Below are 20,960 nucleotides of genomic sequence, written 5' to 3'. Positions count from 1 at the left end.
TGTATTTAGCTTTGATCTTTGCATAAAAAGCCAGTTGAATCATTAGGAATTCTACACACAAAACACAGATCGAAGCTGGCCCTAAAGAAACAAAGATCTTGGAATTCGGCAAAATGCCCACTGATTTAGGTCCCAATTCAGCAAAGGACTTCAGCAGTTTAACAATGTGCTTAAATCCATCTCTATTCAGAAAAGCATTTGAACATGCACTTAATTTTAAGCACATGCTTAAGGCCCACTGAAGGCAATGAGATTTAAACATATTCTTAAGTGCTTTGTTGAATTGAGAGGGCTTGATTCTGCTCTCATTCGTCCATTTTCACATTGGTAAAACTCTAGTGACTTAAATGGAGTTATTCCATATTTATGCCATTGCAGCTCAGGTCAGAATCTGGCTCAGAGATCCTTAATTCCATGCTAAAGACAATGGCGTCTTAATTACAGGCTAACTTCCTATTAAAAAACTAAAAGAGAGAATTGAAAAATAGAGAAAATGATTAATAAAATATTTTCTTGGCAACATGTCAGATTTTCAAAGTTTTTTAACTTTTAAACTAATTCTTAGACAAGATACTATAAACATTGAATTAGGAAGCCCATCTGTGATCAGCAACATGCTAACACAAACAAGGTACAAGAAAGGAAGACAAAAAGAGGATAAGCCTTCCTGAACTACAAATTTTCCAACCCAAAGCATTAACAGGTCTGTGATAAAAAAACCCTTGTTTCAAAAGTCTGATTCTCTTCCTTTTCTGATCCAATGTCCAAGATGGTGTCCCAGTTGAAATAAGAATCTGCTTTCCTGTGTCTCTCATGAGGCATGAGTGTGTTTTTAAATTATACTTAAAAGGTCAGATCCTCAGCTGGTCTTTAAGCTCTGTTGACTTCAGTTGATGATATGGCCCAAAGTAATTATTCCTTGTGTGGAAATGCAACTTAATGACAAACTTTTCCCCCTGTATCTGCATTCCTTTGTTTAGAGCCAGATCTCGATACATTTACTCACAATGAATAATACCTTACTCTGTGAATGGGAAGTCAGTAGGACTATATATGGAGTAAGGTGCTACTCAAGGTGAGTAAAGGTATCTGATGTTGATCCTTATTGAGCTATTTATAATTGCTTCTTGGGTGGGAGGGAGGTTAACACGTTTTTTAATGTAAAATTACCAAGCAGAATTTTTTTTGTTCAAGGACTTTTCTTATAGAATATACATATTGGTTAAACTGAAAGACGGTACATATTAGCTTAATGACATAAAACCTTTCAATCATTTTTAAAAACTAAATCTCCATTTTTATTTTAATGATAAATGGGTCAAAGTCTGTTCTCAATTGCACAGATGTAAATCTGGAGTAATCCAAGTGGAGCTAATTTGGATTTACACCAGCAGAAATGAGAGCAGAATTTAGTCCTCTAATAGTCAACAATATTTTCCCACACTGTGCACGTGAAGGGCCCAGTCCTGCATTCGCAGAGTACCCAAATCTTTCAAAAGACAATGAGACTTAATACTTGTTTATACTATGCTTCCAGAGTGGTGGTGTAAAATGTCCTTAGTGTAAATGAGACGTCTAGTGGAGCAGCAGGAATAGTGAATAGTGCGGGCTTGAAGAGGTTAAAAAGACACGTTTGAAAAAAAAAGATACTATGTTTTCTGGGAATGATCCTCGTTTTATCAAAAGATCAGGCTGAACTATAATTAAAACTAATAAATCATGTTGAAAAGGATGTACAACAGAAGGCTGTGTATGTATATACTGAATGTTAAAAGCCTTTTATTTTTATATTTTGAATGCTCTAAATTAATAAAAGAATAATTATAATGTATTTTGTTTTTCTTTTTTCAAAATGTTCCAAGCACTATCTCTTACACTGCATAAGGGTTGATAATAAAATGATCAAATGAGGAATACTTGCCTAGGAATTGTAATAAAAGTACAAAAAGGAACATATCTTATTTTGTTGGCTTTAGCTACTGAAGTAACACAGCTTTGAGATGTCAGTGTGGTCAAATCCAGACAAAAGAGACATTTTCTGTGTGCATGTCAGTACAAGAATGTTTGAAAATGCTGAGAATGCATTTCTATTCTAACTTTTTTCTTTTTATAAGGCATTTTTTTAAAACATTGCAGACACCAGACTTCACACCTGAGTTGTCATTAAAAAAAATAATCTGGAAAGATATTCTTCTAGGATTGCTGAAGAGAAAGTGTTGCAATTATCTAGGAGGAAGAACATCTAATGTTAGCCAGTACAAATAATGTGTATGGTGATAACATAAATATTTCCAGCCATTAAAAAATATATAGGCAATAGTCAGCAAAACAGGACTAGATAAAGGTAATTGTTTATTGTGAAAGAAATGCAACTCTTCTAGTATTTAAGACAGCACTTGAACATCAATAGACAGGTGGTACAGTACATTAAGTTAGACTTCGTCTTCAATAAGCATGACAGAAATTTAGTATATCCTATTTCAAACAGCAATTTAAAACAGAAAAAAGTAGGAAAATATATTTGAAATATGAGCTAAGTTATACTGAATATCTGAGAAAGCAAACATGTTTAACTTCATAAGAACATTCAGTATTTATTTTTCAGAAAGGCTTATGGTTATCTAATTAAGACTGCATATGGGATATTAGTATAGAACACAGTTTCTTAACCCCAAAGGGATCATGATAGGCCGTCAGGGTGGTCGTGAGGTGTTGAAAATGTATTACAATCTAAAGAAAAGAAAATCTTGCTACCCAATCCTCACCCACCTTTATGCTTCAGGGTCAAGTATTCTCTGTCAACTTCTTGAAACACACACACACACAGAGAAATGAATTATATAGGCTGACTGATATATTTTTTATTCTCACATTTATAGCCAATAAAAGGATGTTCATACATTCTTCTCTTGTATCTTTTTATTTGGTTTTTTAAATCTGGAAATAAAAACACAGAGTGAAATGTTGGCCCTATTGAAATCAATGGGAATTTTTCATTACTTCAGTGGGGTCAGGATCTCACCTCTGAACATTTTTGTGTAGTTTTCAAATGATTATTGTTGGGGAAGAGTCAATGGGACTACTCATGTGAATAACTGCTCACAATGTGGGTTCACAAATCTGGCCTTATACATCCAAAATGAATTATATTGCCTGTTTGTTTGTTTATTGTCTACTTCACTGACTTCTATGGTTGTTGTACACTTCTGTGTGAGGACAGAAGTTAAGTACATTGAATTATGCTCATCATCTTTCTATGAAGTTTGAAATAAGGATAATATTCAATGTATAACTGAGACTGTGCAGACTGTTTGGCAGTAGGTATTGTTTGAGGTATGGGGGCAATCCGGCCATCCTTTTCCAAGCACCACTCCCATTCTGTGTTAGAACTGTATGAACAGACCCAGGATTTACTTCAGATTTGCAAAACATGGGCCAGGTCCTCAACTTGAAAGTCAATGGTGGCATGACAATTTATACCAGCACAGGATTTGGCCCCACATGATTAATGCTCTTCTCCTGCTGAGCTCACCTGTTAAGAAACTTAACCTGACATTTTAACAATCACTAGTTAAAAAATTGATGCATTTCCTAAATGACATAATTTCCTGTCCATTACATTTAGTTTGTTCTTGAGATATTAACTTGTCCCCGTGTTACCATTTTTTTCTTGATCGCTAGGGACCTGATCCAGCAAAGCAAAGGAGCACATCAGTGCTTAAAGCTAAGCCTGTGCCAAAATGCGCTGCTGGATCAGGGCCATAGGGCCCAATCCTGCAAACTGATGAGTGCCTTCAACTTTCATTCATATCAAAGAGAACTGTAGCATGAGCACTTCTTATATTTTGCTTTACCTATGTCCTTTATATCATAACATGTTACATTTATCAGGTACATCATTTCAAACAGTACATTGTTTTAGAAGCAGTACTTCTGATCACCAGTTCTTCTGAAGCCATGCATAAGCATATTCATAAACCAAAAGCATCACTGCACCACCTAGAAAAGAGGACATTATCTTAAGTATCAAATTAGATCCCTTTGATATTTTGCAGGACATATATTGTATCATTTCTCCTGCACTGAAATTGTAAATTGAAATATAATGAAACTGTATTAGCAAAAACTCTCTGGATTCTACCCAATCACCAGTTCTTAAACTATACAAAATTTACCTAACACTGGAACACAAAGTCAATGTGAAAAGCTTGTAAATTAAATCAAGAGCACCCTTGCTTTTAAATGCAATTTTCTTACATTTTTTTCATACTTTTTTCTAAAAATTTTCAACAGATTTTTATTTTATTTTTTTAGCTATGGTACAGACAAAACTCTTGATCTGCAAAATATATATCTATAGAGGGAGAAAGATTTGGACATGAAAATAATTGAATGAAAAGACATAAATTCTTGACCAGAATTGTGAAAATCCTTGCAAGTAAGATTTGAAAAGGCTTATCAAATGTTTTGTTTGAAATTTGGGTTGGATGGTTTTACAGGACCGGTAGTTTGAAAATCATGATACTGGAATTGAATCTAGACTTCCCACAGTTTTATCTCGTAAATCCACAGGCAAAATGTGGGGTTAGTGGATTGATACTGGTAGAATCAAAAGTGTGACTAAGCCTCAGCTCCAATGCAATGAGGGAACTCTGATCTGAGGGAAACAAGCATGCCATTCTAAGACTGGACTATAATTATTATGTAAGTTAAATAAATAGACCTGACACAGTTTCTAACAAGGTGGATTTTCAGAAGGCATATATAGGCCTCTGCATAGCATATGAAGAGGCCTACACATTGGGGAAATTATGAAAGATAATTGAAAGGTTCTACCCAATTCAAGTAAATGTAGCACAACCTCGATTGTAATAACTGAGTGGGGCCCAAAGCTTTTCTTTTCCCCCTAATTTTGTCTGTTGGATCAGATAGCTTAATCATAATGCAGCATCTCTGAAAAACCAAATACAAACATCTTCTACTGAACTGAGCTGACCTTTCTGTTCCCATGGGATAGGCTCAGACAATCAGGGACACAGAAATGCCACGTGACTTATTCCAGCAAACCATGCTCAGAGTTGAAATACACTACAAATAGCAGCCTAATAAAGTTCACAGATAGCTGGGGTGGGGGGAGAATTGCAAAAGGCTTTCACAGACAGCTTGGCAAAGCCATACTCATTTGCAGACCCAGTTTGAACTGTGGGCTGATTTCAAGTGCTTAGATAGTGTGAGGTTTTTTGTACAGCTCTCTTAAACTATTTATGCTGTAGACAGATGGATTTACCTTTTCAGCCACAATTAAAATTATTTTCTTATTTCATTCAGACAGCAAAATCTATATATTAGTCAATGGAACTACTCATGGGCTTAAAGTTAAGCACATGCTTAATCGCTTTCCTGGATGTGGGGCAGAGTGGCCAGTACCTTCTGGAATCAATCCTTCATTACAAACTTAGCTGTGCTGGCTGGGACAAGGAAAGCGGGGATCTTCCTCCTCCCTGCCCATTGTGAGTGCATTAGGAAGGCGAAGGCTATGTGCTCCCTGGATTGTATCTGGATTCCCTGTGTCCCACCCTTCTCTGAAACTGCACAAAGGCCAGGCACCGTCTGGCTTTTGGCTGGAGAAAATCATTTACAAGAACATGCAAGCATTTACAGGAAAATGTCATACTTTTTTAATAACAAAAAACATGAAATGTAGACAGAAGAGATCCTGTTAACAGACACAGTTAGCTATTGGCTTTTAAATCTGTGTAACCTTGCCTATTAAACCACCTACTCTAACTGGAAACACGTATTTACATGAGAATGAGATTCTGGTCTATCTGTGGTACCTGCACTCTCAGCCATGCAGTGCCCACTTGGAATGGCAAAACTCAAAAGATCCCAGGTCTTTTCAAACTTACACTCTGTTTCCCATCGTCCCTTACAGGCACTGGAAGCAGAAAATAACTAGAGTACGGCGCCCTTTGGCTCTGCCTCTACATGCCTCTGATTCACCCCCCATGCTAGGCTGGTATAGAGCCTTATGCCCGTACTGCCCTGGACAGGGAGGCTCCCTGCACAAATGGTTTTCTCGGGGAGCCACTTACACCAACATTAGGGCACCTTTACACTGCCAAAGAACATGAAGTAGCCTTAGTGTAACAGAATCAGGCCCAAGGGGTAAGGGACTGACACTAACTGTTCCTATAAGCATATCCTTCAAAGGTCTTCAAAAGTGTGCCTGAAAAATATGTGGACACATCCATTCGCACATACAACCAAACCTCCACTTGCCTCATGATTTGTTCACAGATCAGGCATCTGCATGCCCCAGTAGGTAGCTGGGTGCACAGGATTCCAATTTAGACATGCAAATGTGCTTTTTAGAGGGCAAATTTAGCCTAACAAATCCAATTTTTAAAAATAAAAATAAATAAATAATGTAAATATTAAGGGACAGATTTGTTTAATTGTTATTTGTTGGGTCTTAAATTTAAATGGAAACAAGAAATAGAAACCAAGAATAAAGAAGAGACAGAAATAATGGAGGCAAAATTACCTGGGCCAAGTCTCATGATCTTGGGAACCAACCCTTTGTACAAAGCCAGAAACCTGTAGCAGAAAGAAAAAAAGTTTCAAGCAATATTATTTTTCTACAAACAGAATGGAATCTTATCTTATGTTTGCTAAGATGCTGGCACAGCACTTTTAAGCAATTATTTGGAATGACACGTCCAACAGCGGACAGTATCTGGATTTTAACATTTTACAGGGGCAGATCAGATGAAGAGAAAAAGTTAATCAATGTTCAGTACAAAAGCTATGCCATGATCCCATCCAATCAGAAACACGACTTTAATCAGTGAGATGGTTTTTACTTTCAAGACAAGTCTGTTAACAACAGCTGCATTACATGGATAAAATGACTGCTATAATTGAATATCAAAGCCACGACTCATGGCTCACTTGAGAAATATTTAAAAAGTTGGAGAAAGTTATTGCCAAAAGGTTCTGTCCTCCATTCACTCACTTCAGCAATCATTCTCAATGTGTAACTGTATGCAGAGACTGCAAGTAGATATTTTAACTGTGAAGTGTTCTGTTGTTCTACTGACATTTTGCATCTGCAAAGTGAAGAGTCAGTTTTATTGTTACCAAGCAAAAATGCTGTGCTTGAAATTTATTAGGCCTTTATTTGTGGGACATACATTTCAACAACATAACAATTTTTTTGCAAATATTAAAAAAAAAAACCCGACAGCTGAAATAGGAAGATGTTTCTTTTTACATTTAAAATACACATCTAAAACGTTACATTGCACTCTCTCGACACATAAGTGCAAGGTGGTTTCACATCCCTCATCAAATCTGACATATTAAAACACAGTTTTATGGACCCATATGAACTAAAACAGCGGCCTGGACATTTTAGTAAAATAAGAATGTTTTACCCTTCTTCTTTATAGACTATTGCCATAGTTTTAAAACAGGTTTTATACTTGATCTCTCCAGGCTCTGGCTGTGGCCCTTGAATTCTACTTTTTGCAACATCAAAAGGGATATTAATGATTGAGGCTATCGTCCCTGAGACTAGCCCAATTCCAAATTTTCTCAAGAACTCCAAAGTTGGCTCCTAAAAAGAAAGAAGGAAAGAAAGAATGAATGAAAAAGGAAACGGAAGCACCTAAATAGGTTAAACATTACAAAGTAATATGCATTTAATCAGAAAACTTGCACAACACGACACATTCATGTTATTCTAGCGGAACACATTAGGATTTCCTAGGCTGGAACTTGTTTTCTTGACAATCCTATTGGCTATGTTTTTACACATGGTCTAAATTGCTGAAGCACACATTTCCTCACACAGGATTTATAAACACAGTTCATAAAGAAAGACTGGTATGGCATATGGGGATGATTTGTATAATTGGGCTTCACAATGTACTTAGTATTACTGTATCAAAACAGGAGAAATCCAAGCACACTATTAGCTAATTGGCCAGAATATTTTACAAATGACAGCAACTTCCACCATAAAGCCTACTAAAATGCTCATTTGTGTGTTGGACCCCTAAATGTTAAATTAAATAAAGGCTAATCTCAGTCTGCTGCCATTCCCCTCCAGGTTTTTTACATTTATTTTCACGTGTAGCTGATCCACTGTACTGAGAAGTGCTAGCTTCCTGTTATTAACAATCCAACTTGGTGCAACTGCAAAACAGCCTTCAACGTTCTGTGCATTATAAACAGTAGTAACTCACTGAACTAATTGGCTGAAGAATTTACAACTCATTGTTTCTAAACCCTACTATTCTTTCATGATAAAAGATAGAAACAGATTATAAAGCAGACCTTAAAACATTTTGTTCTTTCTCTGTTTGAATCTAGATGATCCAATTGTGCTTCACTGGATTCCCTTAGAAAATCTTTCTACCTTGGCATTCTCTATAACATCGAAGTACTCAGTTTATTTGAGAGTCAAATTTTCTTTAACAAAGTCTAATCCCATTTCTGTGAACAGTGTTAGTCACAGCGAACTCTGTCACAATGAATTTCCTAGGCTGTCCATATAACTTTTTATGCCCCTGTTCTTCCATTCTACGCCAACAGAGCAAAAATCCTTTTATATCATACCATGTACTGCATTCATGTCTTGCAAGAAGGTACTCAACATGCAGCAAATCAATAGTAAAACAATATAGGATCATGCCATGTCATACATTCAGCTTAATATTAAAAATGTAATAAAATAATAATAATAACAACAACAAAGATTTCTTGTAAAGGTGTTATTTGAGCCATACAAGTTCCGACAAAAATAATTCAAAAAGGAGGTACATAGTGGCCTTACATTTGTTACTGAACGTAGGAACAGTCAATAGGTTTTCCTTTGCAGATTTGCAGCTAGGAAAATTAATTAGAACTTCATAATATTCATTGGACTTCCATGCACGTATGTTGTAAGTTTAAAGAGAGGCTTTTAAATCAACAGGGTGCTTATATTTAGTTACAGAAAAAGTAAATCTATAATTTCACAATAGAGGGCATTTACTTGGATAATCCCTTTTAAACTAAAGAGTAAAACAGCTTTTATTATAATTACATATTACACAAAGTTCTCACCAGAATGCTTAGCAGAAATTATTGTCTAGACTATCTGTACAAATCCAAGCTGTATGCGTGCAATTACAATTAAGGCTGGGGAACCTGCAACATTTCAGGTTTTACAAAACTTTTAAAACCAACTATAGCCAGGAGGCGACAAGTGGCACACTGGTATTCAGGGCTGTAAAACAGTCTGAATCCCCCTTTGGGGAGGTAAGCTCTTTGGGGCAGGTAGTGTCATTCACTACATGTTTGCACTGCACCTAGCACAGTGAATTGCTATTCTAGGTGCTAATGTAATACAAATGTTAAGCAATAATTATTATATATTAAATGTTGAACCTGGGGAAAACTGCATTTGTACTATGTCCTGGCAGGTCAGCTCTTTTCAAAATGTTGAGTGTTCTCATGTGTATTGGGGTGCTTTGAATTTCAGGGTTATATGCTTTGGGATTATTAGTACCACAGATGCCATGACGCACCAGAGTGTTAAAACAATGCTAATCTAATTGAAATATGACACTTTTATTTCAAAATAAAAGAACTCCTTGACTGAGATGATCCAAACTATTGAGGGAGACATCTAATTCAAAATGCGGCACTTCTGGATGTACCAATGGAATAACTGAAAAATCACATTAGACTATATTTGCCTGTTTTACAATGAATACTAAAAGTCATATGTATAATGGTGTTCAGAAACCATTGTGGAAACTTGAACATCATGGGCATTCAGCAGTATTGCATTCAGAGACTCTGATTCCGCATCCATGATGACTACTTGTGGAGAAACGTCCTACTCAGTGTGGGTAAAGATGGCAGAATCGGTGCCAAAGAATCTTTAATTATAATCAAATCCTGTTTCTAGGCAAAGGACATGGACCTTACTGTAACTGTGGGAAGTGTTATTTTCTTATTACCTGTCTAATTGCTGCCAATATTTTTTAAATTGTCACTGATTTTGTGATTCAATTTTAGGGTGTTCCTCACTTGATTTTCTGAGGTGCTGAGGATAAACAGCTTAGAATAAATAATACTTCGCATTTACATAGTACCTCATATGCAAGGATGTCAACATGCTTTCTAAGCTTCAATTAATAATTTGTAACCCCTCTTGATTTAACTGTGGAAGAATGGGTCTTCTGCTGTAAAGAACTATGTACATTTATGAAAATACACACGATGAATAAATAGTAAGACTAGATTAGTATTACAGCATGGTGTTTTCAAAGGAGCCTAAAGGAATAATACATCAAACCCAGTGATTTTCAATGGGATTTGGGCATCTAAGTCTCTTAGACCTCTTTGAAAATTCTAGTCATAATATTCAAGAATTAAGCAAGACACAAAAGGGTTAAGTGATTTGAAATAAGTCATAAGAAATAAATACATACACTAAATACATTTGCCCCAGGTCACTGAGTGGATCAGTGGAGAATCCATGAATAGAATTTAGAGGCCAGACCCCCCATTCTCTGCTCTATACATAGGACTACACTGTTTCTCTATATATATTTGTGACTTGGTGGTATGACTCTACTACGGACCAGGATGAGTCCATCAAATTAATTTTCACTCGTGACCTGATCAGGATTTGAATCAAAGTTTCTAGAGTTGCAATATCAGTACACTGACCCTGCACCATCTAATCGCTGTTGCCTGACTTTGAAGGGAACATTTGTGGCAGCATGTCAAATTGAACCCACCATTTAAGGGAATTATTGGTATAAAAGAAGGACGTTTTCTGATTTTTTAAATACAAATGGAGGAGACCAAATTCTGCATTGGCTTACATACAAACATTTCCATTGAGTTCTGTGATCAGTGTGTGTGATCAGTGCAGAAAGTGCTCAAGCAACTCTTCAAAGTTTTAAACAAAATTCAACCAAGAAATGAACCAATTAGGTGGGGAAACATTTGATCAACTCTGAAAAAAAGTTTTTCTTTAGTCTCTCAGGTCCCTACCATGCCCACCCTATAACATCCTAAATAATAAGGAGGTAACATCATCTAGTGAAAAGAGCATTGCACCTGGGCAAGTCTCTGCATCTTGGTTCCCTTCACACCCTTTGTCTGCCTTGTCTATTTACACTGTAACATCTTTGGGTTACAGGCTATATCTTACTATGTGTTTAGTCAGAGCCTCTAGGAACTAGTGGAATATAATAATAAGTAAAAGCATCATGCAAGAGACTTGGTAGCACAGGATCTTCTACAATGCTCACTACTGCACTTCTATTTGCAATGAATGCCCTTACTACATTTGTGCCACTTCAGAACCTGTCTTTGAAAGTCTCATTGCTAAAGTTGCTCATTTAAATATTCTGAAATGACTTCAAAAATAACTAATTGTTTAAACAGACGCACCACAACCTTGGGGGATGAATGTACTGCAGACACAAAGCTGTTATCAGAATCCTGAGAGTAACATTTCTACTTGTTTCTGTGGCGGACAGCTGCAGCTTGCTGGCAATCCACTCAGAGTGATTTGTTTTTCAGCCTTGGGAGTTTCCCACAGTGCAAACTCCCAGGGAAATACAAAACTCCTTTCTTTTTAATCCAGATTCGCTATGTATTCAATTTATTATTTATATCACTGCAGAGCCCTGGGAGCCTTAGTCATGAACCAAGGACCCCATTGTGTTAGGTGCTGTACAAACACAGATCAAAAAAATTGTCCCTACCCCGAAGTGCTTACAATCAAAGTATAAGATGAGACAAGAAATGGATACAGACAGACAAATGAGGTAGTACAAGGAAACAATACTGGTCAGCATGGGTGGGCAGTGGTATCAATGCACCAGCAGCAAGACCACTGTCAAGTTTTTGTAGGAAGTAATGAAAAGGAAAAATAGAAGAAGGGAGCATAGAAAATATAAAAAGCAGGTGTGGGCAACCTCTTGCTCTCACAGCCATCAAAACTCTCTTGATGCCCTGCTCCCTGGGCCCATCAAAAGCAATCTCTGTGAGTTCCCTGCAGTTGAAAAAATGTCCTGGTTTTTCCATCTCGTTACCCTACATTCTATGTTCCTGTCTCCAATGTCCCCCTTAAAATGTCCTGGTTTTTCCATCTCGTTACCCTACATTCTATGTTCCTGTCTCCAATGTCCCCCTTGTGCAGCTGGTCAGAAAACAAAGACAACATTTTTTAAAAGGGTCTGGTTTGCATCACATTTTTATTCTGTTAAAATTTCTCTCTCCTGTATCCCTAGCTGTACTTTGTCCCCTCCTTCCCCCATCTGGATGGGGGCCTGATTCTTCTGCTTTGCCATGCTCCTTGCCTAAGTAACTCTGCGCTGAGATATCGGAACTGGAGTAACTGAGGCAGAAGCACTCATGAGCCAGACTCTCTTCCCTTTCACTACAGTATCTCCTGGTGGCGGGAGGACATGTTTGCAGACTTAAAGCAACCCAGGCTGCAGTGGTCACAGCTCGCAGGGCATACAGGCTGGGACAGTCCTGGACAAATGGGATGGTGGGTAAATATGTTTCAGGTACATTTGCCTTAATCCTGCTAATTCACATCTCATGTTGAAATTTCAGGCTGGGCTGTAACTTTGAGAAATACTATTCCTTGGCTTCCCAGTCTTCTCCAACGTGCCTCATAATCATCCTCTGCCTTCATTTTTTTTACAGCACCTTGCACCATCAAGAATTTTCCCCCACGTAAGGCTTCTCTGTTTCTTAAAATGTCCCGGGTAGTGTACAACTAAAAGAAAATTCTTCTGCTCTCATATTCTTGGATGACTTTTATTGTTTTTCAAATTTAGCACTCAGGTTTTGCTGCCTCTTCTTTCTTCTTTGCTGGCTGAAACTGAAGCTGAACCTGAGCAAGACAGAGCTGATGCTGGTGAACAGAGGAAAGCATTTTGCAGAGCTTGTGGCTCCGTTGATTGATGACACACACCCACAAATGATCAATTTAGTCAATTGACTAGGAATATTCTTGGATTCTTTGCTGGCACAGAGCTTTCACATAGCAGCACCCACAAGTATTGCTTACTATCTTTGCTTCACTTGGCTAGAACACTCTGTCCCATCCTGGAGGACAAAGACATGGCCTCAGTCATTCATCCCTCTGTCACCTCCCAGCTGGATTACAGGAAAGTAATATATCTGGTCATCAAGCCTTCAGCATTTAGGAAACTCCAACTAATATAGAATGCTTCAGAGTGTCTCCTCAGCAACACAGGCTACTGTGAGTGCATCAGACCTGTCCTCTGCCCTCTATACTGGCCTTCCATAGAATTTTGAATCAAGTTCAAGGTATCAGTCCTTATTTTCAAAGCTCTCCATGGTCTGGGGAATCTAAAAGATCTGTGATGAAGATCGTGGTCAACAATTACGCTTCTCGGCCACAATGGAACTCTCAACAATAACGGTAAAGTTGGTTTGTGTAGAAGAACAAACTTTCTCTGGGGGTGGTCTGAGACTGTGGAATGAACTCCCTCAAAACTAAGAATTGTCACAAACGTCACCACTTTCTGCTTCAACTGCAAAGCACATTTGTTTGACCTTGCCTTCTCTAATACAAGCACATTGCGACAGGTATATTTATATTACAAAGAACCTCCCACACACTATCAAAACCAGATACTCTCCTGAACACACTTCTCCTTCTGGAAAGCCAAAGAGAGAAAAAATGCCACATGACAGATGTGTAATCACGTTGCTTAATGCACTATTGGAAGGTGCTCAGATACCACAGTGACGAGCACAGTATAAGAACCTATATAGAATAGAATAGAATAGAATAGAATAGATATGAGAGCCTATTCTGTGACATAGCAACTGACTCATCAGCTCCCACATCTGAGTGCAAAATCCCCCTTTAACAGGTGACACAGCATACATCTGCAGCAGCTGGATAGATCAATTTGTGCCCAGAAATGAATTTTTTTGGTGGCCACTTATTAGGACTTACTATGAAAGTGTTAGGAATGCAGTGTTAAGGTGGGTGACTGCCACTTAGAGGTAGTAGTGAGCAAATATTTTACTTGTTATTCTGAAATTAACATTTACCAACAAATCTAACTATGATAAAAATAGCAAAGGGAAACCTATTGGAAGTCTATGAAATGCGTAGCATAAAAAAACTGCTATAAAATCAAGGTGAAAGAAATTACAGTCCACTTCAATTGCTAGTGCAGATTTATAGAAGCTAATACTCTGTGGTTTATATGTTAGTGGTGCAGAGAACAAGTCTGGTTTATTCTGTTTTTAGTAAACAGAGCAGGAGGTTGATTGTAAATGTTGTGTTTAGCAAAATAGACTGAACATATGAAAAATTATTCACTTTGAAGACTTACAAACCACACATGTCATTTATATCATTCAGGCACTCAACACAAAAAGTTTATTGTTTTTGGCAAAATAAGCTGCAAACATCCTTAATTGGGATGCAAATTTAATGCATAGTTTAACACTGTTGACAGCTAAAAGGCTCATATGGACATTTCAATACATTTTCCCACTTACGTTACAGATGGTAAGCAGCAGATACATAGTAAAGAGCCAGAGCCATTTAAAAAGTGTACCATTTTTATTTCAGAGTTTTTGTATGCTTGTCAGCATTGCAAGACTTACTTTAATTTTTCTTCTTGGGAAGCATATAAACTTAAAAAATTGGTTTTTGCGATGAAATACTTGAGAATAATTGAAAAGCTGAAACAGTCTAATCTTTTTTGCTCCTACTGCGATACAGCTTATTCTATCAAGCCCAAGTCAGAGATTTGATAATTGTTGGCATCTATATTGCTTTTCCACTGATGAAAAAGGATTAGATTACAGATTACAAAGAATTATTGATTTTTTCCTTTCCCCAAATGCTGAAGTGGAATTCTGTGTTCACGAATATGTGCGACATAATGCTTGCATATTAGACATACAGTTGGCATTTGAGGCTTGATCCAACTCCCATTAAAATCAGTGGACAGATTCTCACTGACTTCAGTGAGAGTTGGGTCAGACCTACTGTTGTCAGGCCCTGTGCAAACTTCTCTACACAATTGCACTTAATGCAACCTAATCCTGTAACTGGCTACACCCTTGAAGAAATCTGTCTTCTGATTGTGGTGTACTTGTATACTGAGGACAAGTAGGTGGATTCTGGCCACCAAACTCACTTCCCTTAGATTTAAAATAGTACATAAAATGTATGTCTCCAGATCTGAATATTGCATCATACAAAATGTATATAAACTCCGAACTCTCCTCTCCCTCATAATGCAATAACAGCTTCTTATGACATTTTATTATCCTCTAAAAGGTTAGCAAATGGTTGTTATGCCAAACCCTATCACTATCCCTTGATTAGCAGGCAGGAACTCTTCTTTATTTCCTAGAAGATATGCCTGACCCTCCATGTCCTTAAGAGTATCTGACTTTTCATATTTTGAAATTTACGATACTCTAAAAATATGTAAACTGGTGAAAGGTATGAAAAATATACATGAAAAACATCCACTAGTTATACAGAATTTTTTAATCTTCTTGGCAAGGAAAATACTTCTACATTAATGTCAAGGTATGCATGTACTTAGAGCTTTCGGAATACATTCTGAATGTGTATTGTTAGACTATGTTTAAACATACTAAAAGAAACCTGTGGAAACTTGCATGTTAGTTGCTCCTGACCAATTCAATTTACAGTAAGAATCTGCAAATAAGTAAATTGATCTTTTCCTCATTTACATTCAGTTGCCAACAAAAATACCAGGCTACTTAAAAGTGCAGAAAAATGGGGTTTTGCTTTATATGGGAATCAAAACAGGTACCTTTTGATGTAAATTACAGTTTCTTATATGAATATCACCAGACACTACACCTGTGGTTGTTTAAATTGTCATCATAGCTTTAGTTTTGCATTAGTGAAAACACAGTTCATTAAGTACAACACTGAAGCTATTCAAAAATCATTAGTTGTTGCTCATATAATTCTTTAGGAAATTGCTGGTACAATCATTCTTTACAATTAGTGAATTTTCTCTTTGTTATATAATGCCTAAGTCTGTAAGCCTATTTTAATAAAATAGTTTTATGTGCTGTTCCAGCTACACAGGCTTTCTGTTTAGTTTACTCATGGTGAAATTCACCCTGGATGTAGATAACACAAGGTCTATACACCACTGAAAGTCCTGTTTAAATACTATTGTGAGTCTGGCCTTCTATACACAAGTGAATTTATCTTGTTATCCTTGAGCACCGGCTGATCTGTGTCTGGAATAAGTAGGTCCAGTGTACAGGTAGCAGACACAATCTTTTGCAGCTTCTGCACCACAGAAAGCTGAGCCCCCTGAACTCTGTAAACACTGCTATATCCAAAATACTTAATTTGCTTCATGGACTTTAATTTCAAAATATCATCCTGGCAGATTAACAGCTTCATCCAAATGATCCTAATTAAATCCAGTACAGCCCGTTACTGCTTATTTAGGTGGCAGTCTAGTCTAGTTTTCTCTTAATACTTCGTTTCCCTCTGCTTTTCATACTGAAGGTAGATGTTCTACAGAATTTAATTTTTACCCTTCTGAGCCATTTTGGATGTTACTTCATGTAGCACTAATATCTATTGACTACCACCGATAAGCACTTAGGACAAGATTTTCAAACTAAGGTGCCTCATGTAAATATAAATGTAATTTACTCCCATTTCCTAGCAGCTTTACGCTGCCAGAATGGCACAAAATGGCCTTTGCGTAAATGAGAATTCAGGCCCTGCATACTTTACAGAATTGCTTGTAGCTCACTTTGCTTAAAAAATGAGAATTGCAAATTCTTGTTTTGCTACAGCAAATAAAACTCTGTAGGACTTCCAAAAATAGACAACTAGAGCAAAATGTCTCTCTGAAAAGACCACAGCTTTGCAAGGAAAGGTAGAATGTCAGTTAAATTGCCCTGTTTGTGACTATGTTTTTGTCTTTTATACAGTACAAAGCACTTACCTCATTGACTGGAATAATGTTTTTGACGTTGAAGTAGAATCCAAAGTAAACCATATTAAAAACTCCATGGCGGCCCAATGTTGCAGTGAGGCCTTTGTTGAGTCCACGGAATCCTAAGCCCTCAGTTGTAATAATTCGCCGTGCTTGGACAAAGGTTGATGGTTGCTGCACATGTAAAACAAAAGAAAGAAGAAATCATCTTTATGAACAGTAAGTGTAGTAAATTATCCACAGAGCCTCATTTCAAACCAGACAACTATCAGTGTGTTACCTACTCTAGTGATTTTATCATGAGTCTCAAAATATTTCTTAAAGCCCCAGCCCCTGGAATCTTGAGGTTATGTGAGAATCACAACTTCCATTAAAAACAAGATTTCTAACCCTCATGATTTCAGAGAAAAGCTTGAAACCATGACCCAAATGTGTCCTAAGGGCTCAGAAACCAGCAGGTGAAGAAAAATTCATATGTTTTGAAATCTCATGATCCTTCTACCAATCTCATGAATTTTTGTTGTCCAACTCATAATTTTTGAATGTGTACGGTTGGCAATGCTGTTATCAGCAGAGACGCTGTGTTGCTAAGGTTGCAGTAGATGAAAAGCCACATACAAAGTGTATTTGAAAATGCCTCAGTATGGATTTAAGAGCCTAACTTTAAGCAAATAACTTTGAAAATCTTGGTCTATATTTATTAGAAGTATATTGAAATTAGTGTTTGAGATCTAGTCAAAATGGTTCTCCTTTTTCCTGCTTACACATCCTAATGGAAATCATGGTTTGCCTCTCTAATGAAATACTTTACTCTATTGGGAGCTGTTGGATTTTCAAAATCAGGCCACTTATTTAAATTCCCTAATCTAGATTTAGGAATCTCATTTAAGATATACTGTTCTGAAAATCTTGGCCACAAGGGATAAAAACCCTCTTACTTCAGGGCATAAGACAACCACTAAGAAGAAATTTCCTCTATGGGCAGGTTATTACCTAATTATCCATTCATTACAAAGATTCTAGCATCTTCCTTTGAGGTATCTGGTATCGGCTGCTGTTTGACAGGCCATCAGAATAGATGCACATTTGATGCCGCATGGCAAGTCCCATGTTCCCAAATGTGCTGTACTAGATTTGGTACAGTGAATTACTTTCACAGATCAACACTGACATTTTAGCTCTTTGCTTTAAGTTACAAGTATTAAAAAGGTCATTTTAAAAGCCTGTTTGCTGACTAGTCCTTGGTTTTCACTAAAACATAATGCCACCTTTGTATAACCAAATATTTAATTAGAAAGGCAAAACATTACTTCCACTAGGATGCTTAAACAGGAAAATGTAGAACAATTTTGACTAGAACTCTGTAAACACTGCTGATTTCAATATACTTATTTGTTTAATGGGCTTCCATTTGAAAATATCACTCTGGCAGATCAACATCATCAGCCAAATGATCCCAATTATATCTAACACAACAGGTTACTGCTTATTTAGGTTACAGCCAAGTTTTCTTTTCTTGTACTATTTAGGTTCATTTGTCCTTTGCATATTTAGTAACTAATATTGACCTGCTGATGCTCTGCTATCCATCTCTGTCTGTAGAAATAAAAAACTAACAAACCCTATTTTATGATCATGATTTACTTTTCTAGCTACATGCAAAGATATCAAAGCTCTTTGCTGTAGATGAGCATCTATACACTGAATGATATCAGAGGAGTAGCCGTGTTAGTCTGGATCTGTAAAAGCAGCAAAGAATTCTGTGGCACCTTATAGACTAACAAATGTATTGGAGCATGAGCTTTCATGGGTGAATACCCACTTCGTCGGATGCATCTGACGAAGTGGGTATTCACCCACGAAAGCTCATGCTCCAATATGTTTGTTAGTCTATAAGGTGCCACAGAACTCTTTGCCGCTTATACACTGAATGCAGATATTCAAACTAGAATTTTATCAGCATATTAGGATTAATGTCTTTGCTCTTGGAAAAATTAAGATTGGATCTTTAAAGAGAACCAGCAGTCATGAACCCAGTTTCAAGTCTCTGCTAAAGAAGGCAACTTCAACAATACAGTGCCCACTGGCATTAAGATGGATTATTGATTTACTAATAATGCAGAGGGGAAGGGATACCAGCTGCCGAACACCTGATGCCAGTTTGGGCAGCAGATGATTTTTCTTGGCAAAACACAGGTCTGACCTTGGTTAGCTTTTGAAACCTGAAAAAGATCCAAAGTGGTACGGCTGCTAGGATTTGTCCATTGATAAATACCCACTGCAGTGTTTTTATTAGGGGAATTCCATGATGTCAGAGTGCTGCTGTGTCAAATCTGGGGTTCTTCCTCTTTACACCAATTGACCCTAGAAAGATGTTCAGATATCACAGAACAATCCAATGGTCAGCACACTATTGGTGTCAGTCTCCCTTGTTCCTTGAAATAGGCTATATTTTTTATTTAAAGGTAACAGCGAACATAACATGTAAATTGCAGTAAGTTTCATCACATGGCATGAACTACACAATGGGGATAAGTGCAGACACTGCTTAATCCTTTTAGAAAAACACTGCATCGTTACAGAGTGAGGATACATCATATGCCCTGGTCTACAATACGAGTTTAGGTCAAATTTAGAAGCCTTAGATCGATTTAACCCTCACTCATCCACACGACAAAGCCATTTTTGTCAACTTAAAGGGCTTTTAAAATTGATTTCTGTACTCCTCCCTGACGAGGGAATTTGGGGTAGTGTGGATGCAATTTGACAGTATTGGCCTCCGGGACCTATCACAGAGTGCTCCATTGTAACTGCTCTGGAAAGCACTCTTGTCATGATATAATTCCCCACTCTGAACCTTAGCGTCCAAAAGATGGGGTACCAGCATGAATTCCTTTAAGCTCAATTACCAGCTTAGTACTTGTAGCGCTGTCACCAACCAGGAATTCCAGTGCCTGGTACACTCTGGTCCCCCCAAAACCTTGCCCGGGGACCCCCAAGACCCAGTCCCCCTGGATCTTAACACAAGGAAAGTAAACCCTCTCCCTCACCGTTGCCTCTCCCAGGCTTCCCCTACCTTGGTTACCCTGGAAGATCACTGTGATTCAAACTCCTTGAATCTTAAAAACAGAGAGGAAAATCCACCTTCCCCCCTCCTTCTCTCTCCCCCTCCCAGACTCTCCCTGAGAGAGAAAGTAATCCTAACACAGAGAGAAAATTAACCTTTCTCTCCCCCTTCCTTTCTCCCCACCAATTCCCTGGTGGCTCCAGACCCAGTCCCCTGGGGTCTCACCAGAATAAAAAAAAACAATCAGGTTCTTAAACAAGAAAAGCTTTTAATTAGAGAAAGAAAAAACAGTAAAAATTATCTTTGTAAATTTAAGATGGAATATGTTACAGGGTCTTTCAGCTATAGACACTGGGAATACCCTCCCAGCCTAAATATACAGTACAAATTAAAATCCTTTCAGCAAAAATGCAAAGTTGAACTCCTCCCAGCCAAATACACATTTGCAAATAAAGAAAACAACCATAAGCCTAACTCACTTTATCTACCTAGTACTCACTATTCTGACATAAGAGCCTGTATCGGAGAGATTGGAGAGAAACCTGGTTGCACATCTGGTCCCTCTGAGCTCCCAGAGTGAACAACAACCAAAATCTAACAGCAGAGCACAAAAACTTTTCTCCCTCAAGAGTTGAAAGTATCCTGTCTCCTGATTGGTCCTCTGGTCAGGTGACAGCTTGGCTCACTGATTTTGTTAACCCTTTACAGGCAAAAGAGATATGAAGTTCTTCTGTTCTATTAACTCTTACTTATCTGTTTAAGACACGCCCCCCAAATCGCTGACAGTGTGGAACCATACTGGCAGTGATTTATCCCTAGAACTCTAGAATACACAGATCAATAAACACATGCACCCTTACATA

At 37.5% G+C, this 20,960-nt stretch overlaps 1 protein-coding gene across 1 annotated transcript in view; it reads right to left on the bottom strand.

Annotated features, from left to right (window-relative positions):
* Positions 1–2,334: 2,334 nt before the first annotated feature.
* SLC25A21 (solute carrier family 25 member 21) overlaps positions 2,335–20,960 on the bottom strand; it is a 365,165-nt gene continuing 346,539 nt past the window's right edge. Inside the window, exons 9-12 of the mRNA XM_030559247.1 lie at positions 17,040–17,204; positions 7,440–7,621; positions 6,548–6,600; positions 2,335–3,999 (exon numbers count right to left, since the gene is read on the bottom strand). Coding sequence (XP_030415107.1) covers positions 3,938–3,999; positions 6,548–6,600; positions 7,440–7,621; positions 17,040–17,204 — 462 coding nt within the window. The 3' untranslated portion in view covers positions 2,335–3,937. The remainder of the gene's footprint in view (positions 4,000–6,547; positions 6,601–7,439; positions 7,622–17,039; positions 17,205–20,960) is intronic.

This window comes from Gopherus evgoodei, chromosome 4 (genome assembly GCF_007399415.2).
Source record: "Gopherus evgoodei ecotype Sinaloan lineage chromosome 4, rGopEvg1_v1.p, whole genome shotgun sequence".
Lineage (NCBI taxonomy): Eukaryota > Metazoa > Chordata > Testudines > Testudinidae > Gopherus > Gopherus evgoodei.
The sequence above is the reverse complement of the archived record's forward strand: the minus strand, read 5'-3'. Positions and strand labels throughout refer to the sequence as shown.